Source organism: Phalacrocorax carbo, chromosome 9 (genome assembly GCF_963921805.1).
Source record: "Phalacrocorax carbo chromosome 9, bPhaCar2.1, whole genome shotgun sequence".
NCBI classification, from domain to species: Eukaryota; Metazoa; Chordata; class Aves; order Suliformes; family Phalacrocoracidae; genus Phalacrocorax; species Phalacrocorax carbo.
The window spans coordinates 24,951,919-24,964,202 of NC_087521.1; the positions used below are offsets into that span (position 1 = coordinate 24,951,919).

General features: G+C 42.8%; 1 protein-coding gene across 5 annotated transcripts in view; it reads left to right on the forward strand.

The window, feature by feature from the left end:
• The window catches only part of EVL (Enah/Vasp-like), a 156,755-nt gene that overhangs the window by 16,381 nt on the left and 128,090 nt on the right, over positions 1–12,284 (forward strand). Inside the window, exon 1 of one of the 5 annotated variants that reach the window (XM_064460753.1) lies at positions 806–1,023. The exons of 3 other annotated variants lie outside the window; for them this stretch is intronic. In XM_064460753.1, the coding sequence (XP_064316823.1) occupies positions 821–1,023 (203 nt within the window). In that variant the 5' untranslated portion in view covers positions 806–820. Of the gene's footprint in view, positions 1–805; positions 1,024–7,835; positions 7,902–12,284 lie in introns of those variants that run through there. One more of the 5 variants, XM_064460755.1, reaches the window with a different exon arrangement.

The window sequence follows — 12,284 nt, forward strand, 5'->3', positions numbered from 1 at the left end:
ACTGGAAAGTGGAGAACTGATGATATTCAGATGATGTGGGGTCCTGAAAGCTGCCCAGTTTCATGGATTGTGTAAAGGCTTTTGCTGTGATGCTGATTTTGTAATTTACAGGCATTTGACTCTAAAGTGTAATGTGCGGCTTATGTAAAAAAGATATTTTTTGTGTTCATTTTGACACCTTCTTTAATTAAAGTGTGAGACCTAATAATGTTTCACTGAAAAAAAACCAGTGAACCCTCTCCAAGGAGTCCTGCAGGAGCAGCAAAGAGCAGGAGCTATGATATTTCTCAGGTCCTTAAAAAAGATTCGTTTTTTCAATCTTCAGTCTTTATGTGAAAAACAAATAAAGGATACAAACATGATATTTAAAACAATACTTTGCAACTTAAACTGCCTGCTGTGGTTTTGATTTGGCATGGAATGTCATACAACTTATGTCCTTGCTACATCTGGCTCAGAAACACTGGGTCTTGCTGATGCTCTGCAAAGAAATTGGTAAAGCTGGCAGAAACCCATGCCTTCGCTGCACTGACCCTTTACAGAGCACTGTGTTGCCAAGCTGCATGCATTTCAGAGAAAGGCATCCCTGAGTTGTCTCCTGTGTTATCGAATATACTTGTGGCCACCTGTAACTCTCCTCCAGCCTTACAGGAAGAAGGCAGCATGAAGTCTCAACTTTGCAGTCTAAATGCATTGACGTTTTTTGTTAAAGATTATGTATAATCTTCCTCCGCTATGTGCATTTTACTTAGGGAGTATATGTTGTCAGTAGATAAATTCCACATGAGATGAGTTATCACAAAGGGGAGAGGTTGTGGGAATGACCTCATGTTTCTTGCGCTGCAGCTGCTGTAGCACCCAGGCACGCTTTGGGAGCGAGCTGTGCTATGCCCAACTGATGGGAAGGTCCTGCTCACAGAATCACGTAGAGTTGTGGAGATCAGCCAGGACATCTGGAGTTCACCTAGTCCAACTCCCTGCTCAGGACCTCGTCCAGTTGAGTTTTGAATATCTCCGAGGATGGTGAGATGCCACAGCCTCTCTGAGCAACCTGTGCCAGTGTTTTACCACCCTCATGGTAGAAAACTTTTGTCTTATGTTTGAGCTGGATTTCCTGTATTTCAAAACTTGTGCCCATTGCCTTTTGTCCTGTCACCTTTGAGAAGTCCGACTCTGTCTTCTTTACTCCCCCATCACATATTTATACATAGTGATGACTGTCTCTATGAGGATGTGATGGGAGACAGTGTCAAAAGCCTTACTGGAGTAAGGACTTGTTGGTACAAGGTAGCCCAGAACCTGACCAGTGTGATGTTGGTGTCACCTTTCTCTGGGTAGAGGCATAGCTCCAGTGTCATCACACCACTTGCACCTCCCTCCTGCCAGCAAGGTCCTATGGGTGTGTGTGTAAAGCTGCTGATGGGTGCTAGGCTGTCCTGAAGCCTTGGAGGAGTCAAAACTTTTGCATGTTCTCATGGAAGTGAGCAAATGATGTTCTGAAATTGACACCGTTTATGTGTGGTGCTGCTGTAGGAAGCTGTTTCTGAACAAAGAATTCCAGGGTATATAACAAATAATTCATTCACACGTTTATTCTAACATCTTTTGCATCAGTTATCAGGGAAAGAAAAATGTGTTCTTCTTTTGTTTGTGGTTGTCTGCTCTGAACATGCAGGCTTTTTTCCAAGAGCATGCAAGTATTAACTAAAGCACTAGGACTCTATTGTTTTGTTAAAACTTCCGGTGGAAGCAGGGGCATTATACATCTTAATGTGATAGCAATGCAGCCAAGTTTTGGCAAATTCTCTGCCATGAGTGAATAATCCTTATGTGTTCGGGTGAAATTCTGGGCCATTATCTGGTCTGAGCTTTGACATTATGTCTATGTAAAGTCCTCATAAGCTAATAGCTCCTAAGACCTTGCACTGTGATCTTGTGCTGCAGAGAGCTTGCTCAACAGGTACATGTACCCATGGAGTTTTATCGACTGTAGTGAGGCTACTTTTGGCAGATAGAAGCAGAAGCATAAAATTCAGCCCTGATATTTCTCCTGCCTACATCCTACCATTTGACTAGAGAGTGCCAAGGTATAAGACGACTCAGTTGTTACTAGGAGTACTCTTCTAATGTTTACCAGAGAAGATGTCAAGTAGACTCTGATATTTTCCATACAGAATAACTTCTGGCCTGCCAATATACCTGATAATAAATTAGTACAGTAGGCATTAATGTGTTCATCTGTGTGTGGGAAGTTCCTTGGTTCATGTTGGCTGCTACTTTTGACTGCAAACACGCCACTGTATAATTTAAATGCTTATAAGATCTAGGCCGCTGGCTTTTTTGAAAATGGAAAGAAGTCAGAGTATTTATGGTGGTGTGTGATTACCTTTATTTTTATTCACATCTAAAGTATACATGTTTTTGTGTGTTTATATACGATGTATACACCCCACGTAAGCATCAGAATGTTTTATTGTCAACGTGTGCTTTAGTGGATGACCATGGTTTATTCAGATACTCTTTTCATATCTGTTGATGTGTCATTTGATAGTGGTGATAACACTCGTCTAGTTTTAGCCTCCCACTTATCTTTTCTTTTTTTTCCCCACTTAATCCCTCACAACTTGGAAAAAGTCAAATTGACTAATTAGGACTAGCTCAAAGGAAGTTTCCAAATGGAAGCCTACACTTCCTCTTATTTTGTCTGAAAGAGTCCTCTATGTCTTGTGCTCTGCTTGTACAGATTAAGATACTAATCAGCGAAGGTGTAGCAGGTATAAGATGCTGTGGCTGTCAGGTGAATGTTGAGGCAGCGTAATTCATAATTGCTAAGGCAACTTCTGTTTGTGGTGTTGTTCAAATTAATCTGTGCTGTGTTGTAAGAATCCCATTGTCTCTAGTTCACTCCAGTGCACCGTCCTGTAGGCGCTAGAATAAGGCAGATGGGGCTGTATTTGGAAGAACATCCCATTTCAGCCCTGTGAGATGCTGTATGCTTGCCTGCACCTGGTACAGAGTATCTGTTAATGAAAATGGTATGTGCTACTCCCAGTATGATATGAGTAAAGCCGTGGGAGAAAATCATGGGGAAGACCTCACATCAGCTGTCCTGTGGTCGGGCCAAGCCTTGAGATTTGCAGAGCATGAGGTGTATTGGGGCCAAATCTGGGGGCGGGGAGAAAATGGATTTTTGCTGTGCAAATGTTGATGTGGATAATTTCAAGCTGTATAAATGAGGAGGGAACACAGGTAGGATTTGGTTTTTTTGTGAAGGTTAACTTCACAAAGTCAGACTTTAGTGGCCACAGTGAAGACCAGAGAGTTAAAGGAGCAGTCTGAAATGTGGATTGGACTATTCTCGTGCATCAGAATTCATGTAGTGTTTTAAGGCAATGTAGACTAGAAATCCCGCTGATGAAAAGAGAAGAAGAAAAAAGAGTTCATTTCCACCCACCCTCCTTTCCTTTAACAGCTGAAGGTTTGAGTCAAAATGCCAGTATTGAGTATACCATTGTTCAGTAAACTTTAGGGCACCGTAATTCTGTCCACAGTTTTCCCAGTACCTGAACAAACTAGGGTAGCTGTTCCTCCTTCTATTTCAATAATCCTTTTAAATCTTATTTTCTTAAGCCCAAGAAAGACTTTTGAACTCAGAGAAAATTTTATTGAAAGGGGATTTTTCAACATATTCTGGGATGCTGTCTGTGATTGCCACATTTTCCACTGGGCAGAAATGTTAGAGCTGCTGTGGATTTATACTGACTATATATGCTCTTGTTGGCTCATTTCTCTTCTCCCTTCTGTTTTCTTCTTCATGAATTGAAGTGACTACTGGATTTCCCAGTGCAGTTGTTTTTGGTTTTTTTTGAGTGGTCTGAATATCATTTCAGCATAGTGATAATACAGGCTTAATGACAGAGGTCCACAGTGTTAGTGACTTTTTCCTTACTTCAGCAAGGGAATAAATGGTTACCTCATTAAAATATCTCAGTCTGCTTCTGATCGGATAATGCCACCTTGCATCTGGCTATGGCTTTGGTGGAATCTCAGGTCAAGAGGACCAATAGTGATACACTGATACACTGAATACCAATAACAAAGCTGTTATTCTTGGGGAGGTTAAGTTCTTATGCAGGGTATCAACACAGGGCCCTTGTACACCACTTAAATACTAGCTAATGCCAGAAATTTCACCATTATCCTCTGCCTTGGTCTGGTTTATCGTATTTCCAGGCTTTTTTTTTGTATCCTTTACTGCTTTGTCAAGCTTTCATCAAGGATAGCCACTTCTATCTCAGTCTTGTTTGTTAAAGCCTGGAATTAAAACTGCAAATTGTTTTCCAAAAGCTACTGATCTTCGGCAGGAAGGAGCCCCCATTGCCACATCTATCCGGCCTCGGATCAGAAGGGATGTGGGTCCCTCAGTTCCCATTACATTAATTGCCCCACCATGACTATGTTTAGTGTCATTTTTCTTTTCTGTGATGTAATTTCATTTTGTGGTAAAGTGTGGGACATTTTTCATCAAAGGTCTGGACTGATTATACACCCAGGCAGGGAATAAACAACTCCTTGTAAAAAATTTTGTTGCTGGCTGTGGTTTCTGACGTACCTTCTGTCTGCTTCTCAAGACCTTCAGTCTGGCTCAGAGCAAGAGAAGTTACAGTTGTCTTTGCTAAAAAGTCATCAGGAGGTATTATAATCCTGCATTTATTTATATATTTGGCCGTTGCGTGTATTCATATGACTTTTTGAAGCTCTTGTCAGCTCTGTTAGGTAACTGCATGCTGAACTTCATTCATATTGACGATATGACATGATGGTCTCGGATCTTACCATCTAGTATGGGAATCCTAGTAATTAATTAACGAGAAATTACACTCTCTGTTATCTCACAGGATAGGAGCCATGCTCTTGCTGTCTGTAGTGCTGTGAGCTGTTATGAAAGTGCTGCCTAAAAAAAATTAAGTCAAAAAAGTTATTGTGCTGAAACCCTTCAGCAGCTGACCTCTACTGAATATGAAAACTTTCTGGAGGGTGTTTGCCTTTCGAGTCCTTCACAGTGAACTCATTGATGAGGGAAGCCTTGACTTGAACAGTTGACTCTTTAATTGCATAGTGGCTCTTAAGAAGTTGCAGAAATAGGAAGACCAGAAAGTGATTTTGTCAGCTCTGTTTCAAGGAGAATGATTAGGGGAAACAGTACACTACGTTTGCTGTTAGTTCTGTAGAAGGGTCTTTATTTTAGCTAGCATGAAAAATAAACATATTTCAAGTGAAAAACAGCCCTCTTCTATGTGATTTCAAGTCAGAAGAAGATTGGGATGAACAAGAAAACAGAAGTTTGGACTTCATTCATTCACCCCTGCGGGATCTTGGCTAGCTCTGACTTTGAAGGTAAAAACTTGTTTCCTACCAAGTCAGTGGCAGAACAGTTGCTGACAAGGAGCTACCTCATCTTTGCCTGGCTGTATATAGTAAGGATGCTTCTAGTGAAGTTCAGCCTGACCATGGGAGATGACTTTTCCTGACGGTTGCATTGTTCTCCTCTCTGCTACTTTTAATCTTTTATTAGGCCCCAGCCAGAAGCACCTACCTCACAGTCCCTCTCTTTCTGGATGCTTATGGAATAATTAATTTCTGTCAGATGGTGTGACTGCATGTGTTTTAGTGTTCCTACAGCGTGCCTTTATTGTCACTTAACACTATTGCATTTGTTTAAAATGAAATAAAATTAAACCCAAGGTCACTACTGCAATAAAAACACCATGCCCCAAATAAATGTGGATTTTCTTTTTCCAGTGCTGTTTTTTTTTTTTTGCCATGAGTGCCTTTCCCTTTCACTTCAGCCCTTTCTGCCTGTGTTTTTCAGAGCCATGGGATCACATGCCGCAGTTACTGCGGCCTGTCGGAGATTGCTGTGCCCAGGAGATGTGGCTGGCTGCTACTGCGGATGCTTTTCCAGTCTCTGAATCCTGTAGCTCAGTGGGGCAGCCGCTGCCCTAGAGCAGGGTGAACCTCAGGCTCTTCAGGAGTTGTAGTTGGGTCTGGATGTTTCAAACGCCAGCCAAAATCCTCCATGTGAGAAACTGGTTCCTTGTACTGGAAACGAGCCCTAGCAGTAAAAGAAAGAGGCAAGCCAAGGTGGGGGGCAGCCCCTGAGGAGACTTTGAATTTGCTGCCTCCTCCTGACTTTCCCAGGCGGTGTGTTCTCCCACTGCCCCATAATTTCTCCCTCCCAGGTGAGGTGTTGATTTCCCTGGATTTCAATCTCCATCAGTTCCAGCAATCCTCTCCCTTAGTCTGCTCTCTAGCCAGCAGCCGTGTGGCAGAGCCTGTTCCCCTTCCGCCTGGCCTGCGCTGGCATCCTTAGATGGCTGCAGACTGTTGTGGCAGAGGTGCTGAGGCTAAACCGGAGTGTGCCCAGCCGCGTGGTAGAACCTCCTCCCGTCCCTCCTGAGCACGCTGCTGAGTTCAGCTGGGGCCATCGGGAGCCTTGGTGAAGCCTCCCTGTGAATGAGACCCATGCAATCCCTGAGTGAATGGATAATGGCGGTTGTCCAGCATGTGTTTCTTACATGTCCAGATTTTCCCATGGGCTTGCTATGGGGGTGATGAGCTCTGGCTCCTGGTGCTCTGGGGTCTGTTCCCCTGCGCTGTGAGCTGTTGTTTATTCAACCAGGGCATGCAATGCTGCCGGGACACGTTGTTTCAGAGGAGCAGATGAGTTGTCCACTGCTGAGCTATTCCAGGAGCATGGCCGTGTGCTTCCACGCTCCGCTTCGGTGGGACCGCCCTACGTAGAGTAGGTGCAAACTTCATCCCCGTGCCCGGGGTGCCTTGTCACTCCCATTTCTCCCCACCAGCCACTGGCACTGGGGCAGGTCCTGCCGGTGCAGGGTGGCTGGCGCAGGGGTGCTGCGGCCGGGGCGGCTGGGCCGGGGGGGGTTGCCTCCGCTTTATCACCGCCGGGTGCGTGTGCAGCAGCGATGCTCTGACCCCAGCGCTCGCTGCGCTGTTGCCGTGGAGATTGCGTGTGCTGTTGCTAGGCAGCTGAAGCATCTTTGCTTGCACACTGCAATGGCACGAAATTCTCAACTTTCCTTCATTCCTATCTCCTGTCTTTGATTTCACAGATATGATTCCTTTGGCTCTTATCCCGCTTCATTCGGTTGCACTGCTGCGATTTCTTGGTGTTAACCCTATAAACCCTAAAAAGCCCACATGGCATTGCAAATAGGATTTATGGCAATGAATTCAGGGCTGAAGGAGTTAAAGTGGTTGGGGATAGACTACAGAGGAAACGATTTCTAGCAGATAAACTACTTAAAATGTTCTGGCGTTCATGGAAGGGGAGGTTTGTGGCTGCAGTCTTTTGTTCTGTCACTGATGGTTTATATGAATAAAAACACAGACTAAAATATCTCTACAAGGTAAGAAAATCAGCTTGAATGGGCCTAATTAATCTCTTTGGTTATGATATATACTTAGTTCTTTAGTATCCTCTGCTTGTGTTTACTGATTTTGATGTAGCATGTGAATGATAATTTAGCCGTGGAGCCTGTCGTGTACAGTATTTGACTTATTTGGCTGGAATAATAAAGATATCAGCCTGTATTCTTGGAGTATACTGCATTAATCAGACTTGCAGGAATGATCACATGGTACTCTATCGCCTTTCCCTGTTAGCTGCTGCTTGTCAGCAGCTGGCTGAGCTGTAGGCTGCAGGCCAGTATCTGCATACCCTTTCTCTTCAGAATATTTCAAATATACTGTCTCGTCATTATGCATTTTGCTGCAGTTTGATAAACTAAATGGTCCTCCTGCACGTTAAGAAGATTATTCTAAATTTCAGAGCATTTGTGTAGTTACTAGGCCATGTATGCATTTGAAGAATTCAGGTAGGCTCTCTGTTTTATACATCAGTGTGCTTGGTTTTTGTTCTCACTAGGTTTTTGCTGTGTAATGTCAGTCAGCTCTACAGTTAGTTCTTCATTGTGCAAATATTTCTTGCGTTTTAAAATCTCTACCCTATGCATGGGGAGGAGTGCTTGAACGGTAAGATGCAGGTAACGGTAGCTAACCGCATGATGAAGTGCAAAGCTGGGTAATTGATTATATCTTGCACAAATTTCATCGCTGTGCAGCCAGCAGCAGCGAGTACAGTGTAGTTATAAATATAAACCAGAAACTGTTCTGTTTAAAAGGGTCTCTGCTATTTTTGGTTCTGGAGAATCTGACAGATGCTCCTTTGAGATAGAATACTGATTGTGATAGAGAAGAGAAAATTGATGCTTGGATTGTACACAGGATTATATTTTATGCTGCTGCAGAGTATACATGTCTGTTTTTCATAATCTTGTGGCGTAGAATTCCATATGAATTACATTTAAAATAACAATATGGTTAAGTTTGTTGGAGTTGGTTTGTTGTTTGCAAACATTTGAGCAACTGTGTTTGTTAGAGTATAAAATTAGCACCTTTTATTTGATATTCGTTCTGCTCAGTATTGCCTCTGCCCCCTCTCTTCCTCCATCCCACCCCCAGTGTAACTCCATCCTTATGCAAGTATTGAGGTCTCTTAAAACCATGACAGGTTTTTGAAGACATGAAACAGAATTTCTACCCTCACTAGCAGAGTTGATTATTTTATCTGCAGTAAAACAGTATTGGACTTGAAAAAATTATTGTCAGTAGTTTGGGGGAGAGGGTGTCTCACTTTTTTAAAAAATTGTTTTGCTTAGTGTGATCAGTTTCTTATAACTCATGTTATAAAATTGTCCAGATTAAATGGTGACAGTGTTGTAACAACATTAGGGATCACCTCATGATATGTTTGTCTGTATATCATTATTATAATGTATCTTAAAAATACTCTTTCCTTTTCGAATCAAAAAAAGAGATTGTTTGACCAAGTATGTAACTAGAGGAGTGGATGGATTGTCTCTGTATGCACAGGGAGCATTCTGTACCAAATATTTTAAAATTAAACTTTCTAACCTCAGGTGAAATATTACTATCATTATTTCTGCTTTTTGTTAAAGCATTTAATATATTGGGAATTTCCCTTATTTTGTGATTTGGTGGTCACTTCTATGTGGAAGTGAGCAGTGTCAAAAGCAGTAAAAGCAGCTACATGACACCCCTACCCCCCCCCCCCCCCCCCCCCCCAAATATCCTGATTCCAGACATAAGGGCTGAGGAGATGCAGGCTGACTGTGTATACTTGTCCTGTTGTGAAATGCAGTATGATGCTGTCTGAGGGAAAAGATTGTACTAGAAGACCAGATAATGCTGTGTAACTGCAGTTGTCATAGGGCTGTCAGGAGATGCTTGAAATCTTGACATTGCTGATTGTTGGCAGTAAATTAAGCTGCAAATGGGCCCTACATTTACTGTGTCACTTACTATGCCCGCAGAGTTATTTGTACTTCACCCAGTTGGTTGGGTCCTATTCTTAATCGAGTGAAACTCTCAATAGATCTACATGAGAAGAAAGAAGGTGTTTTAAAAATTCTATTTTAAAAGCCTTAGCTGTCTTTCAGTGGCTCTCCTAGACATCTTGGGCCAGGAAGACACCTACTTTTATGGCAAGGATGGTCAAATGCTGATTACACACCCATTAGGCCTATTTAATTACTTGTCATCCTCTCTTAGACTTGATTTGAAAATAGTATTAACATTTGATGTGCAGACTGCTAGACCTTGTCTTTTGAATCATCTGCACTGGTAGGGCTGTGGTTTCTGTATAGCAGCATTTAAATGACGTTTATTTTGTTAGGCATTTCAGTGGTGTTTTGTTAAGGTTGTATCCGCATGTTGATTTTTTTTTTTTTTTAATGGTATGATTATTCTCATGCCTATGGCTATATTACATTTTGATGGGATCAAAACATATCTTGCAATATAAAGAAAAAAAAGGGTCTAGTTGAGCAGCAGGGTGGAAATCTCACTTCCATGGGCTCCTGGAAGCAAAGTTGATGTAGCAGTGGATGGCATCCTTCTCTGGACTGATGGCCCCTGGTCCTTGGCAGCCCTATGCTCTTTACAGGTGCCATTTTCCACGTGCATGAGACGTAAGCTTGCACTCATCTGTCATATTAACTTTGACCTGCAAGCAGATGTCCGCATGTATGTTGCAGAAGCACAGCTGTTGCCATCTTTCGGTGCACCTACAGGACTTGAGTAACCCAAGTATCTAGAGAAGTGTCAACCCCACTGGTGCCTGCTTGTGCAAACCCATGCATGCTATTCTGCATTTTTCTTTCTGCCTCCAGGCTGGGCCTTAAAGACCCACAGGACATCCTCAGGCGGGTGTTGGGGGCTGTGGCACCCTGGACCATTGCCAGAAGGTGTCACCATGGTCTGGCTTCCCGAGTTCCCCCAGCAGTTTCAGTTTGATGCAACCTTCTTCACTTCCGTGGCAAAACAGTGCCTGCGTATTTTTGTGAAGGGTCCAGCAGCTGCTTGGACCTCTTTGCAGGAGTGTCTTGTTTAAGGGCTGGATAAGTGACCCTGGTGAGCTGCTTGTGAAACACTTATTTGTAAAGCCCTTTGGGATGAAATACTACCCCTGTGGTTACTGGCTGGATGAAGAGACACACAAACCTCAGAAAAAAATCAAGCAGGTAAATCCATTGAATAATCTCATAGTTCCTTGCATCAGCCAAGCTTGGTTTATCTTCCTCTTGGGAAGAACCTATTATTCCCTGAAAAACTTTGTCTTTAAAGTGAGGGTTAAAGGAGCTAAGCTCCTTCTCAGTTTAAATAGGCTGCTGTTTTCTATGCGATACCAGTTGGGTCCATTTTCTTATGGATTTTCTGCACCATATTCATAAAACCCCAAAGCTCGTGTACATTTTGTTTCTAATTGCAGGTAACATTGTTCATCAGCCACGTTTTTCTGATCTCCTGCTCATTGCACTGTTGTAAGATGACTTTGCGTGTGAGGCCGACAGGAGGATGGTACACTTGGCCGCAAGCGGCACTCCTGATTTGGTATCTTCAGTCCAGATTTAGCCCTCTAGCAGCAGAACACAAATGCATTTTCTTTTCTTTTGTTGCCATGCCTTTATCTTTCTGGGATATTGCTTAGTATTCTTCACAGTAAGCTAGTGTCTGTCTATTTCTGACACACCGCCCACCATGGCATCACAGTATTTTTAACTGCATCTTCTATTCCTCCATCCCCCGAGCAAAACTGAGAATGCTAGAAGAGGGAAAATGAGTCTCTCAAAGAGCTGGCTGTGAACAGAGGAAGCAAAACCCACTGATTAATAGAAAGCAGAGTTCAAAATGAACTTGCATTTGAGTACCCTGGTGCATGTGGAACCTCTCACCTGCTGATCGCTAAAGCAGCATCAGCATCAGGCGGTGATGCCTGGGAGTAGGTGATTCTCTGTGTCTTTGAACAAATGCAGGCATTGAGTTTACTTTACCTATAAGCATTTCAATATTGAGTTTAGCTGCAGAACTGGAACCAAACCCAGGAATTCTGACATCTAAGCCTCTCCTTTTGCTACTCACAAATGAAAACCTGAGTGCTCCAAATTAGTGAAGAATTGTGGTTTAAATATGATTCTGCAAATAAAATCTGGTGGCAGGTGCTCATCAAACACCTGCTCTGACTTTGGCTGCAGCATTCACTGTATTACGGCCAACAGTTCAGATACCTCCAGGGTAGGTGGCACATTTATTAAAGAACAGTATAAAGGGCAAGCACGATCATGGTATTAAAACTTGAAGGCAGGTAGCTTTTCCTTCCCTGTCACCTAAAGAAATAGCAAGATGATTTATGGAAGGGACAAAAAATTGGTGCCCCAAGGGGATGCAGGCCTGTCTCCTGTGGCTTTTCCTGCTGAAAATTCCTAAGAATGAGGCCTTTTAAATAGCCCTAATTTTCAGAAGTGCCGCTGCAGTTTGAATAGTTAAGCAACTTTGGGAAGCTGTAGGTGAGACAAAGGGATTTGTTTGTGTCACAAATTGCTCTTTAAAAACAACAAAAAAATCTGCTGTTCTTTTCTACAAGAAATATGATCCTATTGCTGAGCAAGAAGCATCAGGAGAGTTGCCAAAAGACTGTTTCAGTTGCTACAAGTGTGTAGTGTTTGTGGAGAGGGGTAATGGGGTTGTGGCACCATGGAGAAGTGGAACAAATTATTGTTCCAAATCGGTGACTCTGACCTCCCAGGTTAGATGGAGCAACTAGAGAAAAACACACCAAATAGTGCAGTTAGACTTTTCTGACAAGAGGGAAAAAGAATCAGGGAGTAATTGTTGTTGAA